The 22,843-nt window shown below is 57.7% G+C and overlaps 4 protein-coding genes across 10 annotated transcripts; 3 read left to right on the top strand and 1 right to left on the bottom strand.

The window, feature by feature from the left end:
- The first annotated feature begins 83 nt into the window (after window positions 1–83).
- LOC146752159 (uncharacterized) lies at window positions 84–2,239 on the top strand. Of its 2 annotated transcripts, none has more exons than XM_085532968.1 (2): window positions 84–306; window positions 1,377–2,239. In XM_085532968.1, exons 1-2 carry the CDS (start codon window positions 84–86, stop codon window positions 1,616–1,618), a joined length of 465 nt encoding a protein of 154 aa, XP_085389094.1. In that variant the 3' UTR covers window positions 1,619–2,239. The 2 variants fall into 2 exon arrangements, 1 of the variants encoding a protein (XP_085389094.1); XR_014940897.1 differs by lacking the exon at window positions 84–306 and adding an exon at window positions 975–1,100.
- Window positions 2,240–4,068: 1,829 nt separating this feature from the next.
- Window positions 4,069–7,610, top strand: LOC146752158 (uncharacterized). The gene is made up of 6 exons (XM_085532655.1): window positions 4,069–4,162; window positions 6,256–6,511; window positions 6,607–6,616; window positions 6,786–6,914; window positions 7,083–7,347; window positions 7,501–7,610. The coding sequence occupies exons 1-6, from the start codon at window positions 4,069–4,071 to the stop codon at window positions 7,608–7,610; spliced, it is 864 nt and encodes a 287-aa protein (XP_085388781.1).
- LOC146752156 (uncharacterized) lies at window positions 5,683–22,820 on the bottom strand. 6 transcript variants are annotated; one of them, XR_014940865.1, is made up of 4 exons: window positions 21,994–22,778; window positions 21,511–21,570; window positions 11,413–11,568; window positions 5,683–9,462 (listed from the first exon to the last, which is right to left on the bottom strand). XR_014940865.1 is itself a non-coding variant. In XM_085532769.1 (3 exons), the coding sequence occupies exons 1-3, from the start codon at window positions 22,550–22,552 to the stop codon at window positions 11,492–11,494; spliced, it is 696 nt and encodes a 231-aa protein (XP_085388895.1). In that variant the 5' UTR covers window positions 22,553–22,778; the 3' UTR covers window positions 11,401–11,491. The 6 variants fall into 6 exon arrangements, 4 of the variants coding, with proteins under 4 accessions (XP_085388895.1, XP_085388894.1, XP_085388892.1 ...); XR_014940864.1 differs by lacking the exon at window positions 5,683–9,462 and adding an exon at window positions 9,484–10,700; XM_085532769.1 differs by lacking the exon at window positions 5,683–9,462 and having other exon boundaries at window positions 11,401–11,568.
- Window positions 7,811–8,449, top strand: LOC146752157 (ciliary microtubule associated protein 1A-like). The gene is made up of 3 exons (XM_085532654.1): window positions 7,811–7,903; window positions 8,071–8,211; window positions 8,366–8,449. Exons 1-3 carry the CDS (start codon window positions 7,811–7,813, stop codon window positions 8,447–8,449), a joined length of 318 nt encoding a protein of 105 aa, XP_085388780.1.
- Window positions 22,821–22,843: the final 23 nt, after the last annotated feature.

Below are 22,843 nucleotides of genomic sequence, written 5' to 3'. Positions count from 1 at the left end.
GGTGCTGTGTGCACCCACTGTCCCATTGGCTTTCTCTCCATCCATCGGAGATCTTTCTAGTAAGAAAACCCCAATGTTCTTCCATGCTGTCTCTGAGGACTGTTTCACGTGGCCTGGAGAGAGTATCTGCAAAGCTGCTGAGTGCCAGCCAACTGCCCACCTGGCCCCTCTGCAAATTTCAACCCAGCTCTGCCTCCTCTGTGCCTGCGCCATGCCCAGACTTTGCCTTTCTCTCATTCTTCACAGCGCTGTCAAATCCCGGGGAAGCCCACCACAACGGGGTCTATCGTTTTCTGAGGAATCCAGGTAAGCAGCGATCTGGCAGGAGTTCATAAGCAGGAGAAACATCCTGAAAACTAGGAGCGTGCAAGTTGTGCCCATGCCGGGGGGAAGGAAAAGGGGAGAAACAGGTTCAGGTGCTGCTGAGGGGCCCTGACTCTGCCCCTGAGGAGTGGGGTCTGAGTAGGGGGGAAGAGCTCAGGGCAGCACTCCCTGCACAACACGACCGTGGTTCTTGTCCACGTCACTCTTAGCAGCAACTGATTATACAGATGCACACACTCTCCTTCTGCTCTAATGAGTTTTGTTTAGTCAGACGACGTGTCCCAAAGGGTCACGGTGTGCCGGCCTGCGGCAGCACTACCCAGCCTCACAAGGCAAGGGTAGGTGAGTGCAAAAGAAATGTTAGAGCATGATGGAGAAGAAGGAGCAAATCTGGCAGAGCCAGAGCGTACCCAAAGCTGAGAGGCAAAATAGAGGCTCCAGAGCGCCTCGATGTGCGGTGCCTTTGGGAGTTCCCTTTGCTTCCCCTGGAAGCAGGGAAGCATTGCAGCCTGAGGATTTTCACTTGTTCCAGGAGGCCAACAAAATGGAAAAGAATTGTGTAGCAATGTCAGACCTCCTTGAGATTTCCATTAAGGCACGAGACACAGCAATGACCATGTTGTTCCTCCAGATGTGCCTGGTGCAGGACGTGCAAACGCCGAGCAAGTTAAAGTTGGTTGGAAGTTCTACCTGATAGTTGCTGGAGCTTCCTTGGGTTCCCTATTGCTGGGGATGCTTCTGTGCTGGCTTCTTATTTACTGGTACAGGAACAGAAAGTGAGTTGTTGACCCCCATCCCCATCCTGCCCAACTCTTTACTGTAGGGCTGCTGTGGGCCAGGAGGCGTTTCTACTTAAAGCAGCGTAAAGAGACCAGTTAATTGTTGGCTCACACGGTCTGTGATTGACGCAGTTAGATGTTGTCATTGGCTTCAGCCCATCCTTACTGCTGGGCCAGAGACAGGCTGGGAGCTGAGGGTGGCTCTTTGCCATGCGCTGTGAGAAAGCAGAGCAGGGGCTCTCCTGTGCCCTCAGCACGTTCCTCTCTTTGCAGGCGCCGCTGGGAAGCTAAAAAATGGGCTAAACAAACCCAGGACAATACCATCATCTACAGGTCACTGCCAAGCTTCCTACCTGGACTGGATGTCTGACAAGCCCAGCAGCCCCCGGTCCCGACGGGCATCAACGCCGCCCCCCGTCCCCCACCACCATCCTTCGGGGGACAGAAAGAACCCACCCGGGGTGGAGGCTTGCGGTCATCGGCCAGCACTGAAACAACGTCTGACCGGCAGATGAGCGACAGGCCCAGCAGCCCCCGGCCCCACCGGGCATCATCGCCGCCCCCCCCCACCCCCACCGCCATCCTTCAGGGGGCGGGAGCGGTCCCCTCAGCTCCGGAGCATCACCCAGCACCCGGACAACTGCTGCCTTGGGGAAGCATGAGAGGCCCGGCAGCCCCCAGCCCCCAGCACCAACTCTGCCCTCTTCCTCCCCTCCAGCATCCATCAGGGGACGCAGAGTGCAGAGGTGGGGAAACAGTCCAAGAGACAGACAACCACTGCCTGGGGGAAGCACAACCAGCCCAGCAGCCCCCCACCTCCCCTGGCACCGTCGCCACCCTCCCCCTCCCCTCCACCATCCTTTATTAGGTAGAAGCGCCCCCCCCCCACCGTGTCTGCTTAGGGGCATCAGACACCTGGAAAACCACTGCCAGGGGGAAACAGACCAGGCCCAGCAGCCCCCAGCCCTTCCCCAGCACCACCTCTGCCCTCCTGCTCCTCTCCACCATCCATCAGGAGGTGGGAGCACCCCCAGTGGGTTGGTTTGGGGCACCATCTGACATCCACAGAACCACTGCTGTCATCAACCAGAGTTTTCCAGGCCCCACACTACCAATAAATTGATAGTTATACTACAGTTGTCCGTGTACTGTTGTCGTGTCATTACCTGACCCACTACCAGACCTTGCATGTCACTTGGCATTGGCAGACAGCGATCATACGAGTGGGAATGGCTTTAAACTTCAAGAGTGGAAATGGAGGTAGATGGGTAGAGGAAATTCCTCCCCCAGAGGTAGTGAGGCCCTGGCCCAGGCTGCCCAGAGGCTGTGGGTGCCCTACGGCCTGTCTCAGGCAGGGGACGAGGTTGGGAGCACATGATGCAAAAGCTCCAGTGTTTCTGCATAAGGTTTACCAGACAGCAGGCACCATCCTGCTCTGACTAGCAGGCAGTCATTTGCTTTGCAATTAGAAATAAGCAAGCCTTTATTTGAGAAACAGGCTCTATAGGAAAAGATATCAGAAGGAATGAACTCTGGGTGCAGTGCAAGAAAAGAGAAATTCATTTTGTCAACAGCAAAACTGCGGAAACGTGGGTACCATGAAAACAGGCCAGGAAGCCTCTCAGGGAAGGGGGTTTCTAGTGGGACGTGGAGTTAATGGGAAAAGAGGCAGTCAGGCATTCTGGCATGGTCTTGGTCAAGGACATGGACTGGGTGGCCTTCAACTCTTTTCCCTTCTCTGCCCAGAGAATGAAAAAGCAAAGCAAACCCCTTTAATTCCCCCTCCAACCTGGCAAGGACTCCCTGCGGGACTTGAGGTGGTGCATAGCTATGAGGTTGCTGGCCAGGTGAAACATCGGCCACTGACGAGTCACGATCCCGTTTGCAGTCCTGATTTCTATGGAGATGATGTCAAAGGAGCCAAAGGTGGGAATCCAGACTCCCGGCAAGTGAAAGAGAAATGAGGCGTGGAAGGGTTATGGGCTGGCTGGAGGAAGAGCTGGAGTTGATCCAGCGTAGGGACAGAGCTTAGGAGCCCTCTCCCAATGTTCAGAGACACAAGCCAGGGCACAGGAAAGGCTTTGGGAAGGGGCTGCACAGTCATCTCCTTCTTCTCGCCCTCCCAAATGCAGCACAGCAGGCAGGGCAGAAACAGCCCCATGGGATCCAGAGGCTTCCAGAGACTTGGATGGGCCCTGAGATACGACACCACCAGCACAAGTGATCCTGCATTGACAGGAAGCCCGTGGGATGCCCTGAAGAGAAATGTGGGCTGAGTTTCCTGCTTTCTGTGCAAACACTGGAAGGCCAAAAACCGGCTGGCCAGCCTGGGGATTCCTATGCAGCCTGCCCGGGGCTCAGTGCCAGGCAACAAAATGGCTGCCTGACCTGCTGGGCCTGTGAGGCCAAAAGCCGTCCAGGCAGTCGGGGGGGACCTTGCCAGGCCTGAAGCTGGTCATGCGCTTAGGGGGGCCCTGCCAGGCTAAAAGCCAGCTGTCTGCTCTGGGGGGCACTGCCAGCTCCAATGCCTGCAGGCCGGGGAAGCCCTTCCAGGCCAAAAGCCTGCAGGCCGGGGTCCCTGCCAGGCATGGATTTAGGCCCCGGGGCTGGTGATGGCCTCTCAGCCTGTGGCTTGATGCCTTGGGGCTGGTGCCGGCCTGCCTGGCTGTGCTGGGAATGCAACCTTGGTTCTGCATCACAGTTTGAACAGGGCAGTTAGGAGCATGTTTAAGAAATACACAAGGTTCCACCCATGCAGTGGTTATTCCTGTGCCTGTGTTCCAAAGCCCAGGCTCCATGAAGGTCAGCACTGTTTTGGTGTTGACCTTGATTGGAACAGAGTTGGATTGTAGGAGGCAGTGTGATCCCACAGAGATGGCACTGAGCAGGAGGAGGAAGAAACCTGTTTGTGAATGGCCAGGTTGAGCCAAACACAGCATGTCGTGTTGTGTTGCAGAAGCACGGAATGGTTGATGTTGGAATGGAGATCTGGGCCCATCTGGTCCAGGCCCTGCTGCAACAGGGCCAGCAGAATTGGTGCCCAGGAACACATCCGATGGGTTTGGAGATCTCCCAGAGGAAACCCCACAGCCTCTCTGTGTCTCTGTGCCAGTGCTGCAGCACTTACACAGTGCAGGAGTGCTCCTGATGTTTGGTGGCAACCTCTGGTCCTGGCACTTGGCTCCACTGGATGCTCCACTCAGCCCCTTCTCTCAGGCTTTTGTCATAGAAGAGTTCTCTTTGGGTCCTGTGGGTTCCTGCCCCTGACAGACTGTGGGAACAGACCACCCCCGTGGCCCCACCCTGGCAATTTGTCACTTGCCAAGGACAGAGGGGACAAAGAGGCAGAGGTAGGGGCAGGTGATAAGGAGGGCAGAAACAGCCCCATCCCTGTCCCCTTGTCTGTAGCGGGAAGTGCTGGCCGTGGTGTGTAGAGCCCCAGAGGGAACCTTAGAGGCCATAGCTTGTAGGCAAAGCAGAAGCGTATGGTGCATAGCTTACGGGGCAAAGCTGTGGGGGTTATGGGACAGAGCATCAAGGGCAGTGGTGGTTCTATCGGACACAGCCAAAAAAAAAGGCTTAGAGGCCTTAACAGCCCTGTAGAGCCTAAAGTCCTTGAAGCTTAAGGGTAGGACTGGAGCCGAGGTACTAAAGGGCTGGACTGGAAGCACTGAGGTTTTGAGGGCCTGATGCACAGAGGGAGGCCAAAAAAGAAACCACGAGTCCATGAGCATTTATGGCACAAAGGAAGGCTTGGAGCTGTAATGGAGAACACACCTGGAGGCACAGATGCCTGCAAGCTGTCCTAGAGGCATAGGGGGAGGCCTAAAGGCTTAGAGGTTGCCCAGGATGCTTAGAGGCCTTAAGGTAAAACAGCCTGGAGGGAGGCCCAGAGCCTGGCCAAGAGGCCTTGCGGCTTATTAGTCTTGAGGCCAAAGGGAGGCATGGAGGCCAAGCAAGAGAAAGCCTAGAAGAGCAGAGGCCAAGAGGAGCTGGGGGTTGTACTTGTACCTCGAGGTCTGGACACCTACAGCCCAAGAAGCCTGAAGGCCTTGAAGCTGGACTAGAGGTCTTGAGACAGAGAGGCCAAGAGAGCCACAGGGTGGCCCAGGGGCACTCAGGCACCAAAGAAGGTGCAGAGGTGTATGGACTTAGACACCTATGGGAGGGCTTAGAGACATGGAGGTCCAGAGGAAGGCTGAGATGGCTAGAGGACTAGAGGCCTCTCTCCTGGCCTGCAGGCCACGTCTAGTGCTCTCTCTCATTGGCATTCATGGTCTCTCAGCCTCTTGAAAAGCTTCTTGTTCCATAGGTCTCCTTTAACCCCTTGGTTACTAGGCGTAGGCCCTCAGGGCCACCACACAGGCCTGTAGGAATTAGGCCTCAAGGCCGCTGATGATCCACTCCTCTTTGATGGCTGACCAGAGGTGACGGCTGATGAGAGGTTTTGCCCAGGAGAAGGGGGCAGGGCGGCCTATCTGGGCCCAGTGCCCAGCAACAGCCTCCTGCTGCAGTTCCCTGCAGGACGCTGGTGACTGTCACAGGCTCTGCTGCAGAACACGGACATCAGGACGCTAAGTGCTGGCTTCAGTTTCACTCTTTATTTCCTCTCTCCCTTTGAGCATCCTCTATGACCATAACTGACCGGTCCTGACTGCACAGCACTTCTCATTCTCACACACAACTCCATCAGTAAGAAACAAAACAAGAGAGAAAGTACCAATCTGAACAGCCAGCAGGACCTGGCTAAGCTCTGCTGTGTGATCTATCCCTGGATCTCAGGGGTCACTGTCGGGAAGTGCCCGCTGTGACAGAAGCCGGCCACCAGGGACATCCCTACATCCAGCACATCAGCATCAATGGAGCCAAGGATGGGAGCTGGAGATCCTTCCACAGAAGGCCACCTGATCCCAGAGCAGCCATTGCAATGTGCTCTGCAGCTCTGTCAAATACAGCCAGTGGAGGTCAACAGACACAACTTGAGCATGGGGCCGGGGGGTTGGGGAACACAAGCAGTGCCCTCCAGGCATGCAGCAGGGCTGCTGGCTGCTCATGGCAGTGCCATGGGGTTTCCAAAGCACAGTTTCCACACTTTTCCAGGGTGGGACGGGACTTTCAGTCCATTTCCCCATTGGGATTCTCTCCCTTGCAGGTGATGCTGATGAAGCCCCAGGAGCTCCGGGCGGCACATGGCTCATTCTAGGAGCTGCAGGTGTCGGCAGCGAGAGCTACGACTTCTTCCTGCTTGGGGTGCAAGGCCGAGAAGGCGTGGAGGGCTGCAGGCCAGCCAGGAGATGTCACAGCACGGATGGAATCATCCGGAGCCTGTGTGCTGTCACAATGCGCTGCCATGACATCGCCGGGCCCTCCCCAAGGACAGCCGGCCACTGGCTCCAGGAGCATCATTTGTGAGCTGTGCAGCCCGCAGCCGCTCGCCGTGCCCTGTGCCTGAGAGCAGCCCCAGCAGCAGACCAGCTCAGCCTCATCACGCTCATCCTCCAAGGCTCAGAGAGGTGAGGAAGAGCTCCTGCACACTTCAGGCTGCAGAGCCCAGCTTGGCTCTGCTGTGTGTGAGGGGCATGTAGCACGAGACTGGCAGGACTGGCAGTGAGCAGGAGAAATTGCTGCCGGCCCATCCAGCTCAGGAACTCCCGTCAGTAACTGCTCTGCTCTTGCCTTTAGGTTTGGAGAACATGTCTAACAGCATGGACGGAGCCTGGGTGGGGACCTGGAGACCCCATCGGCCACGTGGCCTCATCTCGGCCCAGTTCCCCAGCCCCGGGCCCAAATACTCCATCCCGGGGACAACAGGTACAGCGACCATCCCCAGGGCGTGAGGCGCATTGGGGACATCACGGGGCACAGCAGCTCCCCAGCCTTGTCCCGTTGTGGCAGAGCCTCCTGGCTCTCTGGCACAGCTGCAAGCCAGGCCTGGCCGAGGAAGGCCAGTGCTGCTGGTGATGCTCCTTGTGACCCAAGGGGCCAAAGGAGCTGGAAACATGCAGCTGCACAGGGGTGTGCTCTCTTCTGCTTTTCCTCCTAGGTTACGTGGGCCACAGCCCCACCAAAAACCGTGCCCCCGCGTACACCTTTAGAGGGACCAAACGGCCTGCGGCAGGGAGCTGCGGGCCAGGTCCCTGCTACTTTGTGGAGCCGGCCATCACCAGGAATGGCAAGTACGTGGTTCCAGGCGCCCACCTCCAAGGACGACCCACCACCAAGACCACCGTCACCCCCGGACCGAGTGAGTACCACTGCTGCAGTGTCCCCACGTGCTGCAGTGTCCCCGCGTGCTGCCTGTGTCCCCCAGCAATTGTGCAGCTCTTCAGAGGACTCTTTCTGGCTGCAGAAGGAGACCAGCCCTTCACAGCTTTCTTCCTCTTCTCCTCCGCCCCAGGTGACTACCGCACCGAAGCAGCCAACAGGCACGTCTTCAAGTGCCCACCGGTGCAGTCCATGGCCTTCCGGCGGGAGCCCCTCCGCACAGACCGCCCTCCAGGTACGTGACCCTGGCAAAGGCAGACCCTTCAGCCTGAGCATCCTCCAGGGACGGGCTGCTGCTCAGAGGGGCAACACGTCCCTCCTGCTCCCACCAGCGGGCTGTGCAGGCTGCCCCTCGCTGCTGCTTCCATCTCCTCCATCCCCTCACGCACACACTCTCTGCTGCTCCTCCTGCAGGTCCTGGCACTTACACACTGCCCAGGCTGATGGGGCCCAACACAGCCTACACATCGGCCAGCCCCTGCTACTCCATCAGGGGAAGGAGCCAGCGCGGTCGCTTTGACGAGGACCTTGCCAAGGTGAGCTCTGCTGCTCCTCTCTTCCATGTTAGCGTCCAAAACCAGGCTCCTCTCCCTGTGCCACAGGGGCTTCCAGCCCTGCTGCAGCTTTGCTTAATGCAGCCTTCCAGGGAAAGAGAGAGCCTTGAATGTGACCCCAGCCCCGTGTGGCCATGACTCTCTTGCAGACTCCAGGTCCTGCGGCGCTCCCCAGTGTGGCCGTAGACGTGTACAAGAAAAGGGCGCCCGCATACACCATGGCAGCCCGACCAAAACATGGAGAGGGCAAAGCAGTGAAGCCCGGGCCGGCAGACTACAACGTAGGCCAGGTAAGGCAGCTGCTCAGCTCTTCCCCTCTGCTTCACAAGCACAGCCTTCACGCCTCTCCCCCCTCCCCTGGGCCTTCCCCACATCTCCCTTGCAGGGAGCGAGGGCAGCAAAGAAGGGCCCTTGCTGATCTGCCTTTCCTTTCTGCCCTTCCAGGTGACGCTGATCAAGCCCCAGGCACCTGCCTCCACTTTTGGGATCCGGCATTCCCTCTACACAACCCCCCTCATTGTGGAATAAGACAGCACAGTCTGGAAGGCCGTTGCGGGGGAGAAGAGAGTAGCCAACATCCGGCTTCCTTCTGATCCCATTTCCCTTCATCCAGTTGGGCTTTTGCCCGTTATACTATTAGATGTTCTTGTTAGGAGTAAGTCATTAATAAATTAATTAAAAACCTTATGTAGGCCTTCTTGTTACTCCTTTTTCCTCACGGCTACACACAGGAATGAGCTGCCGCTCCCTGAAGCCTTTCTAACATCAGCGCATTGGAAAACGCTGATGCTTTATCAGTCATTTGCATTACTGAGGGGTTCTGTGTGGCCACTGGGGATCTCTGGGATCCCTATGCGTCTCTATGGGGTCTTTATCGGTATCTATCAGGTCCCTAGTGTGGCTCTGTGTGGTGATATGGGGTCCCTATGGGCCTCTTTGGGTTGATAATGGGTTCTCTAAGGGTCTCTTTGGGATCCTTAAGGGTCATTATTGGGTTCCTAAGGGGCAATATGAGGTCCCTGTGGGGTCAATCGGGGCTCTGTGGGGCTCTATGGGGTCACAAGAGGTCTTCATGGGTCCCTAAGGGGCTCTTTGGGGTAATATTGTGCTCTACGAAGCTCATTGGCGTCCCTGAGGGGCTCTCTGGGGTCCATGTGGGTTTCTTTGGAGTCTGCATGGGGCTCTATGGGATAATATGGGGTGATACAAGGTCCCTATGGGACTCTTTGGGGTTTCTGAGGGGCTCTTTGGGGATTGTTGCCTCCCTATGGGGGTCTGCAAAGTGAGAAAACGCTGATGCTTTATCAGTCATTTGCATTTCTGAGGTCTGCGAAATGCTGAAGTAAGGAATGAAGGGAGCAAACAGCAAAGGGAGGCGGCTGTGGGCAGTGCAGCCCTTCCAGCACCATCAGGTAGATGTAAGTGAGTTGCCTGGGGCTGAGTGACTTAAAGACCTGCTGGTGATCATCTGCCAGCTTACAGGATGGCTGGCAGCATTTCCTGTACTCGTGACAGCTCCTGGCTTGGCCATAAAGACATTCCTGGAACAAAGGTTGAAGGGAAAATAATGAAACACGGAGGCAAAAAGAGAATAAAAAGCAAAGGACGGCAACAAAGATAGAGAAATCAATGTTTGGGTTGGAAGAGATCTGGAAGATCACACGGTTCCAACCCCCCTGCAGTAGGCAGGGACACCTCCCTCTACACCAGGGTGCTCCAAGTCCCACCCAGCCCGGCTTTGTGCACATAAAGACAAACCATGTCTGCCCCCAGAAACCTGTAACAGCCACTCAAGGGGACACACAGCACATCTCTTCATTTCATTAGTAGTAGTCAGAGATCCAAAGGGCCATTTGGCAAGAACAAGCTCCTCACATGCTGCAAGAACATTCTATCGTTCCTGCAGCACTGCCAGATATATCAGGACCGTCCCACTAAAATAATTCATTTCCATTGCTAACAGTCCTGCTAATTGGCCTACCACAGCTGTTACCATTTTCAAGACCTTCTACTTCAAGCTGGCAGATGAATTTCTCAGCTCCTCTCCCCATGCCCCAATGGTGGGCACACTCCTCGACCTCTGCTTTGCACGCTAGAGCAGCAGCAAATTGTACTTAGGTTTCTGAAGTCCCTTCCAGTCTCAGAAGGGAATGAAACAGAACGAAGGGAATGGATGCAATGGGGCTCTCGCTAAGACACCTGTTGACCCAGAAGAGCTTGCACTTACTCAGCACCTATGAAGCTCCTATAAAAGAATCACACACAAATAAGGAAGGGAAGAAAAACCCAGGACGCTGTGGAGGGGTCCTACCTCTGAGCAGGTGATGCCTGTTCCATGTACAGAGGACGGACATAAATTGTACCTCATCTATTCTCTCCCTTGCTTCGTACAGGCACTTATAGACATTATGGATGGCAAAGTAAGGCTCGTGGAGAAGCCTGGGTATACACAAGGTCTTTAATTCATTGGTGGTAGAGAACTGCTGGCCTGTACGTGTCCAGATCATGGATATTTTCCAACAAGCACCTTCCAGGCATGGCAACTCACAGCTGAAATGTCATTGCCCCTGCCAAGTAACTTGCCTGCCTAGAGACGTCTCATTAGAGACTGGCAAACAAGAGCAGAACCCATTTATTCCCATTTCACAGGTTGGCTTCTCTTCACCACACATCACATGCACAAGAACAGATTGCTCTTGCAAGGAAGCAAGTTCCTACACACCACAGCATCCTGCTGAGCAAGGGCATCATCCACATACATTCCCTCATCTCTGTTACCCTGCAAAGGTTCAAGGACACAAGACACCGCTCAGCACAGCATCTACTGGAAGCAACCCTTGAGAATTCCCCACTCAGAAACAGCTGCTGGAGATGGCTATTGGAGTCCTTCAAAGGGAATACTAGCTCACAAACACAGTGACGCATCTCAAATGTGCTTTGGGCTTCCTTCTGAAATTAGCAGCAACCCACTTTACTGGGACATTGAGGAAAGAGCCCATGGCATTCATGCACACCCAGAGTCAGAATCCCCTCCCTGCACAAGATGGGTTTGAGGAGCAGGCCATGAGACACATCGGGTGAGAAAAAGCCAGCCTGGAGCTCCTCACCGCTGAGCACAGAGCTGCACCCACAAGAAGATTCAACCCCTTCTCCCCTCGCCTTGGCTCACTTGGCCAGAACTTCAGCAATTACAAAAGGAAGATTTGCAAACCTTCACAGCCCTCCTCACTTTGTGCACATCAGACATGGCGGTGGGAGTCATCATCCCCACCATCACCCTCTCAAAATTCCCACTCAGCAACGTCAAGTCACCAGTCAAATCCTAGAAAGCCAAGAGAGGAGGAAGGAGGTGGCAGAAGGTGCAGCCTTCCAGGACAGACAGAACTGAGCTGTTCCCCACTTCTCTTTAGGCTCTAGCCCTCCTTGCATCAACAACTGCTCTGAACTGAACAAGAACAAAACAACCTTGGTCAAGGAAATTCTCCGCCGACCTTTCTCTCACGGAGATTGGGTCCTTTTTCACTTTTCACCCCAGTGACACAACCGCCTTCACACATCTCTGTAGACCTTTTAGGTGATCGGAACTTGCTGACGTTGGGAAGCATTTAGTTTGGTCAAGATGTCAATGATGATCTCTTCATCCGTGCCTGCAAGAAACAAATGGAAGCCAGTCAGGCTGCTTGCACAAGAATCAGAAGTGCCCTCTGGTCTTGTGCCGCCTCCAGTCCCCTGCACAGCCAGTTCTCAACAGCCCCAGGACTACATCCATGCACACAAAGCTGCCAGGACACACTCCACCAGAGGAGCTGTATTTCAGGACATAGGAAAGGCAGTTGTCTTTCCACTTCCCAACTATTTTTAGGGCAGCTGTGCAGCAGAGCAATGCAAGCAGCTGCGCTTCCCTGGAACGAACCACCAGAGCAGCCATTCCCAGTGCTGGGGAAAAAAACAAGAAATAAAGTTGACCTGTGGAGGGAGATCAACTTAGCAGAGCCCTTCATGGCCTTCCTGAGTGCTGTGCTTCTTGTTCAGCGCTGAAGCTCGAGATCCCCTTGATTGTTGCCTAAGGCCACAAGAAAAGGATTTAGCAAAGGCAGACTTGCGCCCATGCACACAGAGAGTTGAATTGAAACAAAACAAAGCACATCATAGACGTGAACACGGAGATAGTAGAACTCCACCCACACAAGTGATGTTGTATCAGACTTCTGTCTCACGCGGCACTCTATTCTAAGGGGACTTCCCAGGCACATCAGAAAGAAGCCACAGGGGCACAACTATATCGAGTACGTAACTCCATGCAGCTGCCCACAGAGTCTGCAGTGAAACAAAAGCTGGACCACCTTGCATCTGTGTTCAGTCCCACCAGGCCTTCTTCCTAGCAGATCTCCGTGTCAGCCATAAAGCAGTGTGCTCCCATCACAGCCCTAGCTCCTTCTCTTGGAGCAGGTAAGGACCATTACTCAGCACCATTCCTTTTGCTCTACTCGGCACTGGTGAGGCTGCACCTGGAGAACAGTGTCCGGGTCCGGGCTCCCAGTACAAGAGACAGCTGGACACACTAAAAAGAGTCCAATGGAGGGCTACCATGATGGTGAAGGGACGGAACACCTCTTCTATGACAACAGCCTGAGAGAAGTGACTGCTCAGCCTGGACAAGGGGAGCTCAAGAGGATTCCACCCATGGCCATCAATCCCTGCAGGGAGGAACGTTGCGGCAGCATTGCAGCTACTAATGAACTTCCCAGTACATCAGTAGCAAAATATGCTACTAAAAAAGAAAGACAAAACTATTGTAAAAAATCTCTCAGTCGTTAAGGACACATTCTAAGTAATGAAAGGTAAAACAAAGCAGAGCCCAAAGCTGTATTAAATCTCTACTCGGGTCAGAATTCTCCTGAATTCTGCCTGACAAGTGCCACTTCCTGCCCCACAAGTTCAACCTCCCGCCCAACAAGTGCCACCTCCCGCCCAACAAGTGCCACCTCCTGCCCCACAAGTGCCTCCTCCTGCCCCAGAAGTGCCACCTCCCACCCCACAAGTTCCAATTCTCGTCCCACAAGTGCCATCTTCTGCCCCACAAGTGTCACCTCCCGCCCCACAAGTCTCTGCTTCTGCCCCACAATTTCTACCTCCTGCCCCACAACTTCCTCCTCCCGCCCCACAATTTCCACCTCCTGCCCAACTAATTCCACCTCCTGCCCCACAAATGCCACCTCCTACCCCACAACTTCCACCTCCAGACCCACAAATGCCACCTCCAGCCCCACAAGTGCCACCTCCTGCCCCACAAGTGCCAACTCCCGCTCCACAGGTGCCACCTCCCGACCCACAAGTGCCACCTCCTGCCCCACAACTTCCACCTTCTGCCACACAAGTTCCATTTCCTGCCCCACAATTGCCACCTTCCGCCCCACAAGTGTCCCCTCCTACTCAACAAGTGCTGCCTCCCATTCCATAAGTTTCCGCTCCTGCCCCACAAGTTCCACCTCCTGCCTGACAAGTTCCACCTCCTGCCCCACAAGTGCCACCTCCTGCCCCACAAGTGCCACCTCCTGCACCACAAGTGCCACCTCCTGCCCTACAACTTCCACCTCCTACCCCACAGCTTCCACCTCCTGCCCCATAGGTGCCACCTCCTGCCACAGAATTGCCACCTCCCGACCCACAAGTACCACCTCCTGCCCCACAATTGCCAGCTTTTGCCTCACAATTTCCACCTCATGCCCCACAAGTGCCACCTCCAGTCCCACAAGTGCCACCTCCCGCCCCACAACTTCCACCTCCTTCCCTACAACTTCCACCTCCCTCCCCACAAGTGCCAGCTCCTGCCTCACAAGTTCCACATCCCGCCCAACAAGGTCATTGAGGGGAAATGGGGGACTTCGGGGGGCTATGGAGGCCTCCAATGGCCAATGGAGTGAGATGGGGTCAGTGGGTGGCAATGAGGGGCAATGGGGGGTACTGGGTGAAATAGGGGGCAATGGGGGCAATGGGGGGCAATGGGGACAATGAGGGGCAATGAGGTGCAATGGGGGGCAATAACGGGCTGTAAGGGGGGCGATGGGAGGGAATGGGGGGCAATGGTGGGTAATGGGGGGCAATAAGGTGTAATAGGGAGCACCAGGGGGGTTGCAAAGGCCAACATGTATGAATGGGGGTCAATGCGGGGCTGTAATGGCCAATGGGGGGGCAATAGGGCAATGGGGGGCTGGCAGAGGGTCATTGAGGGGCAATGGGGGGGCAATGAGATACAATGGGGGGCAATGGGAGGGCATGGGGGGCTGATAGGGGGGCAATGGGGGGTAATGAGGGGGCAATAAGGGGCATTGAGGGGCAATGGGGGCAATGAAGGCAATGAGGGGCAACACAGGGACACAGGGGGGAGTCAGGGGAGCAATGGGGGGTAATGGGAAGGAATGGGGAGCAATAGGGGGCAGGCAGGGGGGAAATAAGGGGCAATGGGGTGCAATGGGGGGCAATAAGGGGCTGTAAGGGGAGCAATGAAGGGCAATGGGGGGCAATAAGTGGCTGTTGGGGGGCAATAAGGGGCTCTTATGGGGCATTAAGGGGCTTTTTGGTGGCAATGAGGGGCAATGGTGAGCAATGGGAAGGAATGGAGAGCAATGGGGGCAATGGGGGGTAATGGGGGGCAATAAGGGGTTGTTGGGGGGCAATGAGGCGCAGTAGTGGGGAATGGGAGGTAATGGGGGGTAATGAGGGGCAATGAGATACAGTGGGGGGCAATATGGGGCAATGTGGGGTAATAAGGGGCTGTAAGGGGGGCAATAACGGGTTGTTAGGGGGTAATGGGGGGCAACAAGGGGCAATAAGGGGCTGTAAGGGGGGCAGTGAGGGGCAGGGGGGTGCAATGGGAGGGAATGGGAGGCAATATGGGGCAATGGGGGGCAATGGGGGGCAATAAGGTGTTGTTGGGGGCAATGAGGGGCAGTGGTGGGGAATGGGATGTAATGGGGGATAATGAAGGGCAATGAGATACAATGGGGGGCAATATGGGGCAATGGGGGGCAATGGGAGGGAATGGGGGGCAAGAAGGAGCTATGGGGGGGATGAGGGGCAATGGGGGTCAATGGGTGGTAATGGGGGGCAATGAGATACAATGGGGGGCAATAAGGGGCTGTTAGGGGGGCAATGAGGGGCAATGGAGGGCAATGGGAGAGAATGGTGGGTAATGGGGGGCAATATGGGGCAATGAGGGGCAATGGGGGGCAATGGGGGGCTAAGGGGCGCCTCCAGTGGCCAATGGGGGGGAGATGGGGGGCAGTGGGATGGAATGGAGGCAATGAGGGGTAACGGGGGCAATGGGTTGCAATAAGGAGCTGTAAAGGGTGCAATAAGGGGCTATGGGGGGGATGAGCCGTAATGGGGGATACTGGGGGTCAATGGGGGGCTGTTATGAGACAATAGGGGCAATGGGAGGGAATGGGGGGCAATGAGGGGTAATAAGGGGTTGTTATGGGGTAATGGGGGGCAATGGGGGGTAATGGGGGGATGTGGGGGGCAATAAGGGGTTGTTGGGGGGCAATGAGGGGCAGTGGTGGGGAATGGGGTGTAATGGGGGGTAATGAGGGGCAATGAGATACAATGGGGGGCAATATGGGGCAATGGAGGGCAATGGGAGGGAATGGGGGGCAATAGGGGGCAAGAAGGGGCTATGGGGGGGATGAGGGGCAATGGGGGGCAATGGGGGGCGATGGGGGGCAATGGGTTAATGAGGGGCAATGAGATACAATGGGAGGCTATGGAGGGGAATGGGGGGGTAATGGTGGGCAATGAGATACAATGGAAGCAGTGGGGGGCAATGTGGGGCAATGGGGGGTAATAAGGGGCTGTAAGAGGGGCAATGGGGGGCAATAGGGGGCTGTAAGGGGGGCAATAACGGGTTGTTAGGGGGTAATGGGGGGCAAAAAGGGGCAATAAGGGGCTGTAAGGGGAGCAATGAGTGGCAATGGGAGGGAATGGGGGTAATGGGTGGCAATATGGGGCAATGGGAAGCAATGGGGGGCAATGGGAGGGAATGGGGAGTAATGGGGAGCAATATGGGGCAATGGGGGGCAATGGGAGGGAATGGGGGCAATGGGGGCAAGAAGAGGCTATGGGGGGGATGAGGGGCAATGGGGGGCAATGGGGGGTAATGGGGCGGTAATGGGGAGCAATGAGATACAATGGGGGGCAAAGGGGGGGAATGTGGGTCTGTTAGGGGGCAATGGAAGGGAATGAGGGGCTGTTAAGGGGCTGGTAAGGGACTGTAAAGGGGCAATAAGGGGCTGTAAGGAGGGCAATGAGGGGCAATGTGGGGCAATGCGAGGGAATGGGGGGTAATGGGGGCAATATGGGGTAATGTTGGGATGTGGGGGGCAATAAGGGGTTGTTGGGGGGCAATGTGGGACAGTGGTGGGGAACGGGGTATAATGGGGGATAATGAGGGGCAATGAGATACAATATGGGGCAATGGGAGGGAATGGGGGGCAATGGGGGTAATAAGGGGCTGTAAGGGGAGCAATAACGGGTTGTTAGGGGGTAATGGGGGGCAACAAGGGGCAATAAGGGGCTGTAAGGGGGGCAATAAGGGGCAATGGGAAGCAATGGGAGGGAATGGGAGGTAATAGGGGGCAATATGGGGCAATGGGGGGTAATGGGGGGCAATAAGGTGTTGGGGGGCAATGAGGGGCAGTAGTGGGGAATGGGATGTAATGGGGGGTAATGAGGGGCAATGAGATACACTGGGGGGCAATATTGGGCAATGGGAGGGAATGGGGGACAATGGGGGGCAAGAAGGGGCTATGGGGGGGATGAGGGGCAATGGGGGACAATGGTGGGTAATGGGGGGAAATGGGGTGGTAATGGTGGGCAATGAGATACAATGAGGGGCTATGGGGGGGAGTGGGGGGGATAATGGGGGGCAATGAGATACAATGGGGGGCTATGGGGGGGAATGGGGTTCTGTTAGGTGGCAAGGGAAGGGAATGGGGGGCTGTTAAGGGGATGATAATGGGCAATAAGGGGCTGTTGGGGGGCATTGGGGGGCAATGGGAGAGAATGGGGTGCAATGGGGAACAATGGGAGGGAATGGGGGGCAATAAGGGGCTGTAAGGGGGGCAATGGGAGGGTAATAAGGGGTAATGGGGAGAAATAAGGGGCTGTTAGGGGGCAATAAGGGGTTGTAAGGGGAGCAATGTGGGGCAATGGGAGGCAATGGGGGGACAGTGGGGGCAATAAGGGGCTCTTGGTGGGCGACAGAGGGACACAGGGTGGCGTCAGGGGGGCAATGGGGGGCATTAGGGGGTAATAAGGGGCTATGGGGGGGGATGAGGGGGAATGGGGGGCAATGGGGACCTCCAATGGCCGATGGGGGGCTGGCAGGGGGGCAAAGGGGGGCTATGGGGGGCAATGGGAGGTAATGGGGGTAATGGGGGGCAATGGGGGGGAATGCGGGGGATGGGGGGTAATGGGGGGCAGTGGGGGCAAGGTGGGGGACACGGGGGTCTCTGACACACCTGGGGCAGCAATGGGACTGCAGTGCTGCTGGAGATAGGGCTCTGGTTACTGCACGGTGTGGCAGAGCAGCCCCAGCCCAGCCCTGGGGAGTGGGCACACAGTGCTGGGGAGCCCCCCGTGGTGATAGACTCCAACCAAGCCTTGTTCAACACAGGCAGCAGCATCACATGGAGCTGGAGGTGGAGCGTGAGCCTGGGGCTGTGCTGCCGGAGCTGGTGGAGGCACAGCTGGTAAGGGGCAGAACACACAGCACCCTCACCCCATCCAACAGGGGTCTCCCCATCCAACACTGGTCTCCCCATGCAATGGGGTCTCCTTGAGGACAGGGCTCCTTCCAGCACTGTTGTGCTGCTGGGCTCCCGAGTCCTGCATGATCCCCCTGCTGTGCAGCAGACCCTGACCTCCATCTCTGCCCCATCTTCACCTACAGGAGAAGAAGGAGCGGGCGAGGAGACGTGGCTTCTCCTTCTGGATGCAGTGAGTATCCCCTCATTGCTCTTTGCCAACAGCAGCCGGGTTCCCATCAATGTGCTGATGGCCTGGACCCCTCTGCAGCCCCTTTGGCACCATATGGGGCTGTTCTGCCATGGGGCAGGGACGCCTCATTCCCGACCCTCTTTCACCCCACAGGACCATCTGCCTCATCAGCAAAGTGTATAATCCCCCTGTGGCGCAAGTGGTAGAAGTGCCGCTCTGCTGCATAGGAGGCTCGAATCCCGGGGGGTTGGATTCGATGATCTCTAAGGTCCCTTCCAACCCGCACGAGACTATGATACTATGATACTATGATAACCCCAAGGAATAAAAGGGCGAACCCCGTTCAAAGGCCTGAACCCAAGGACCAAAGATTGAAGCCCTTTTAGATGCACCCCAATGCCCAGTGGTGCATCCCTGTGACCAAACCCTGAGCCCCAGGGCTGGTAGTTGTGGCTTTAAGGCCCCTTCCAGCAGTGTATGGGGAGAGCAGCTTCAGGGAAGCCAAGGCTGCAGTGGGTAAGGGATGTGAAGGGAAAAAGGGGGACAAAAAGGCTCTTGATGGGTTCTCTGCTCTGTGACTTGGCTGTCTGGGATGGGGAGCAGAGCAAACCCCCACGATTCAAGAGGAAACAGAGTCCTGCTGTTCCACCTGCAGCACCACGAGTCCATGGGGCCGGATGGGATCCATCCATGAGTGCTGGGGGAGGTGACAGCTGAGGCTGTTGGTGTCTGTTGGTCTGCATTGACATCAGCAAAACTTCCACACCATCCGCCATGGGTTTCTCCTGAGGAAGCTGCAGCCCATTTGGGGGCACTTACAGGATCATTTGACGGTCACTTGGGGGGATTTCAGGTCATTTGGGGTCATTGGCATGCATTGGTGCACTCTGAGCTGGGTGAGGAACTGACTGGAGGATGGGCCCAGACAGTGGTGGTTGAATGGAGCAAGAGCCAGCAAACAGCCATCAGATAACAGCAAGTGGGGCATGGATTGATCTGCTATGGGGAACTGAGGGTCTTATTGCTCCCTATAACCCCAAAAGGGAGGCTGTGGTGAGCTGGGGGTCGGTCATTGGGAGGACACTGGGGTGATGTCGGGAGTGATGCTGTTGGGGTGACATTGGGGTGACATTGGGATGGTACTGGGGCTATGTTGGGGTGACGTGGTGACATTGGGGCTGTGTTGGGGTGACGCTGGGGTGATGGTGTTGGGGTGACATTGGGGTGACACTGGTGTGATGCTGTTGGGATAACGCTGGAGTAATGTTGGGGAGCGATGTTAGGAGTGACGTTGGGGTATCACTGGGGGTTGCTATCAGGGAGGGAGAAATGCTTTTGTTGCTGGGGGGTGACGCTTGGGGGAGAAGTTGGGGTTATGTTGTGGTTATGTTGGGGTATCCCTTAGGGGGCGACATCGCTGGGGTGGCGATGGGGGCTCAGTTTGGGGTGACACCGGGGTGCAGTTCCGCTCTTTGGCCACGCGGTGGCAGCAGAGAGCTCTCCGCTCTCTTGACCACAACGAAACGAAGTCGGGTCAGCAGAACCGGACCGGAACCGCGCATCCGAATCCTTACGGAACACAAAACTCAACACTCCAATCTGCATCGTTCCCATTTACAGAGAAAACCTCCTGAGAAACACCCCTCCTTCTTCCCCCCCAACCCAGAACCGACCCAGACCCATAGAGATACGTTCCGGAACCAGCCCGTGTGCTGCCCTCAAGCCTCCCCTCTCAATAGGCGACCCAAAGGCACCAGAGCCCCCCAGCGCTGACACCGCACGTCCACTCTCCCCTCCCTGCCCCAAATTAGGGCCAGACCGCGGGGGGGCAACGAGGCGGCCGCCACCCACCCCCCATCTCCGTCCCCTTCATCCAACACGAAGGGGGTGATGGCGGCGGGGGGTCGAACCCCTTCCCACACCAAGCGGCTTTCGGGTCCCCCCCCCAGCGTTTCCCACATGGCGTCGAACATGCGGCGTCGCCTGGAGGCGTCCCAAGGGGGGGGGACGGCCAACGGTCGCAATTGAGCCGCTACGGGTAAAGGAAGAGGGGGCAAAGAGGAGACGGAGACCCCCCCCCCCCCCGAGGAGCTGAATACGGCATTGACCGGGAGGAGGGGGGGGAGGGAGCGGGAGGGGCGCAGGGTGAGCCTTAATTCTGCTCCCCCCGACCCCAACCGCACCGAGCGGCCCTGAGCCCCCCCCCCCACCTGCAGCAGCAGCGCCAGGACGTGGAGGCGATGAGGGGGGGTCGCTGTGCGGGCTTAACGGAGGAGCTCCGTGGGGCAGCAGGGGGGCGGCAGCGCTCAGCACCCCCTGCCCCCACCTCCACTCTCCGTCCCCCCCCCGGCTCCGGGCGGCCAAACGCCGCAGGTAGCGGCTGCACGCTTTGGGCCGGGGGGGGCCGGGCGCCCGAGCCAATACTCTCAGGTACCCCCGCAGCCCCCCCTCGTTTCGGGGGGGGGGCGCCCCCAGCACCCCCTGCCTCAAAGCGGCGCCCAGAGCCCCCCTCCAACCCCCCGCCCCCCCCGCGGCCTCTAAGATCTGGGGGGCGAAATGGGGGCAGCGCAGCAGCAAAGAGGTGGCGGCTGCGACCAACTCGACGGGGGGGGTCCCGCTGCCCCCCAAGTGTTTAGATAAGGCCACCAGAGCCCGGCAGAAAACACCGGGAGGAGTCCCCCGAGCTGCCAAGCCCACCACCAAAGCCCGGAGCCAACAGCTGCCCCGCTGCCCTTCATCCCCTCCCCCGGAACAAGCAGCGGCCGCCAGCTCTAAGTGGGGCAGGAGAAGCTCGGGGGGGTCGCAGAACGTGGGGAAGAGGCTGGCGGCCAAATGGGGGGGTAAGGGGGGCGAGGGGGGGGTCCCCAGGCAGAGGAGGAAGAAGAGGCGCAGGGAGGGGGGCAGAGCTGGGTGCTGGGCTAAGGAAGCCAAGCGCTGTTGGAAGGACGCAAGGATGGGGCAAAGACCCCCCCGGGACCCCCAGAGGGCGGCGTGGAGCAACGCCGGCTCCGCAGTGGGCAGCACTTGGGTTAGAATAGGGGCAGAGCTCGGGGGGGGCTTCTCGGAGCCCCCCAGCACCCACAGCAGCTGGGCCTGGGCTGCAGGGGTCAGGAGGAAGGAGTGGGCAAGGAGGTGGTGTGGAAGGGGGGGGATGGGATCCACCGAGGGGCTGCTATGGGGGTCCCCCCTGGGATCCTGAGGTGCTCCATCATTGGGAGCCCTGGAAGTGGTGCCATGAGGGGGGTTCTTGGGGTCTGGATCCCACAGTGCTTTGCCAAGGAGACCCTTGGGATCCAGCAGTGCTTTGCCAGGGGGACCCTTGGGATCCAGCAGTGCTTTGCCAGGGGGACCCTTGGGATCCAGCAGTGCGATGCGGAGCGGATCCCCAGCATGCAGTGATGTGACAACACTGGGACCCCCGGGGTCTGTAAGGGCTGCATGGCAGGGAGGTGCATTAGAAGGGGAAGGGGTGCACTGGGATCCAGAGGAGCTCAGCCCCACAGTGACACGAGGCTGCCCAGGGCTGTTGGGACCCAGTGGATCACAGTGTGAGGCTGGGCAGGGATCTGGCAGCAGGTTGTGGAAGGAGCCACCTGCAGACATAGGAGATGCTCCAGGATCTGGTCCAGCAGCACAGCAGGATTCAACAGGATCTGATGAGAAAGAAAAGAGATGGGGGTGAGATCCTCCATCCATACTAAGATCCCCTGGATTCCCCCCCTCCAGCCCCTCCTCCCCAGCCCTATAATGGGATTCCAATGGATCCCTTGATCCCTTCCAGTACCAAGGTGATGATCCCTGGGATCCCATCACCCCAAATTCAGCCCCCAGACACTCCCCATTACCAATGCAGAGCCCCCCCCCCCCAATAAGATTAATCCCCAATCCCACCACGGGATGCCCTGCATCCCCTTCCCGCCCCCCCCCACCCTATAATGGGATTCCCATGGATCCTTTCCATTACCAACGTGAGGATCCCTGGGCTCCCATCACCCAAATTCAGTCCCCAGACCCTCCCCATTACCAATGCAGAGCCCCCCCCCCATAAGGTTCATCCCCCCCCCAAAGCTTCTCACCTTCCACCAGCAGCAGCACCAGGGGCTGAATGGCAGAGGCTACAGCCAAGCGACCCAGCAGGGACCTCCGAGCCCCACAAGGCAACATCCTGGGGGGGTCCCCCGGCCCCCGGCCCCTCAGCAGCTCCCGCAGACACTCAGCTGCTGCCGCCGGGGCCCCCCCCTGCTTCACCCCCTCGGCTTCCTGCAGCAGGAGGGTCACAAAGGGGGCAACGACACCCACGGACCCCCCCGTGCCGGTGGCCAATAGGACGGTGACGGTGGCCAGAAGGAGCAGAGCCCGGGGGTGACCCGGAGGGTTGTGGGGCAGAGTCAGCAGCTCCAGTAGAGCCTCGTATACCGCCGGGACCCCCCCGGGACCCCCGCATGCTTCACGGGGGTACTCGAGCAGCAGCAGCAGCAGCTCCACCTGTAGGGGGGGGACACACAGCCCTCCGTGGAGACACAGCTGACACGTCCCCACCCCTCTGAGGACACCCCCCCCTCCCCTTAGGGCCGTAGGAACCAAAGCGAGGGCGGAACGCCAGTGAAGCGGATCGCGTTTCCCAGGGGGACCCATTTCCGCAGAGCACGCGTTCCCTCCGGGGGAGCGGGTTACGGCACGGACCCATTGGGGATAATGGGGGGAAACCGGAGAGGCCTCACCTGGTGGCGTGGGGCGGAGGGGGGGGAACGGTGCAGGGAGCGGAGCGCCGGGGGAGCGGAAGAGGTTTGTGGGCTGAGGGCCGCCAACAGCCGCCCCCAAGGCCCCAACATGGCGCTGCGGGCCGCACCGGAAGTGATTAGCCCGCCCCCTTCATAGCCCCGCCCCCTCGGTGCCCTATGGCTCCTATAGGGCCGATACAGCCCT

Source organism: Coturnix japonica, unplaced genomic scaffold, assembly GCF_054131305.1.
Source record: "Coturnix japonica strain WE unplaced genomic scaffold, WE-NBRP24 Scf050, whole genome shotgun sequence".
Taxonomy (NCBI): Eukaryota; Metazoa; Chordata; class Aves; order Galliformes; family Phasianidae; genus Coturnix; species Coturnix japonica.
This window is presented reverse-complemented; position numbering and strand designations above follow the sequence as displayed.

Bases quoted from the DNA above. Each gene is read 5' to 3' on its own strand.
- LOC146752159 (XM_085532968.1), top strand. From the start codon at position 84: ATGCTGTCTCTGAGGACTGTTTCACGTGGCCTGGAGAGAGTATCTGCA. The intron at 307-1,376 runs GTAAGCAGCGAT...CTCTCTTTGCAG, and splicing joins TCGTTTTCTGAGGAATCCAG to GCGCCGCTGGGAAGCTAAAA.
- LOC146752157 (XM_085532654.1), top strand. From the start codon at position 7,811: ATGGGGCCCAACACAGCCTACACATCGGCCAGCCCCTGCTACTCCATC. The intron at 7,904-8,070 runs GTGAGCTCTGCT...ACTCTCTTGCAG, and splicing joins TTGACGAGGACCTTGCCAAG to ACTCCAGGTCCTGCGGCGCT. The intron at 8,212-8,365 runs GTAAGGCAGCTG...CTGCCCTTCCAG, and splicing joins CAGACTACAACGTAGGCCAG to GTGACGCTGATCAAGCCCCA.
- LOC146752156 (XM_085532766.1), bottom strand. From the start codon at position 22,552: ATGGGTCCCCCTGGGAAACGCGATCCGCTTCACTGGCGTTCCGCCCTC. The intron at 21,571-21,993 runs GTGAGAAGCTTT...CTTTCTCATCAG, and splicing joins GGTGCTGCTGCTGGTGGAAG to ATCCTGTTGAATCCTGCTGT.
- LOC146752158 (XM_085532655.1), top strand. From the start codon at position 4,069: ATGGTTGATGTTGGAATGGAGATCTGGGCCCATCTGGTCCAGGCCCTG. The intron at 4,163-6,255 runs GTTTGGAGATCT...TCTCCCTTGCAG, and splicing joins CCCAGGAACACATCCGATGG to GTGATGCTGATGAAGCCCCA. The intron at 7,348-7,500 runs GTGAGTACCACT...CCTCCGCCCCAG, and splicing joins CACCGTCACCCCCGGACCGA to GTGACTACCGCACCGAAGCA.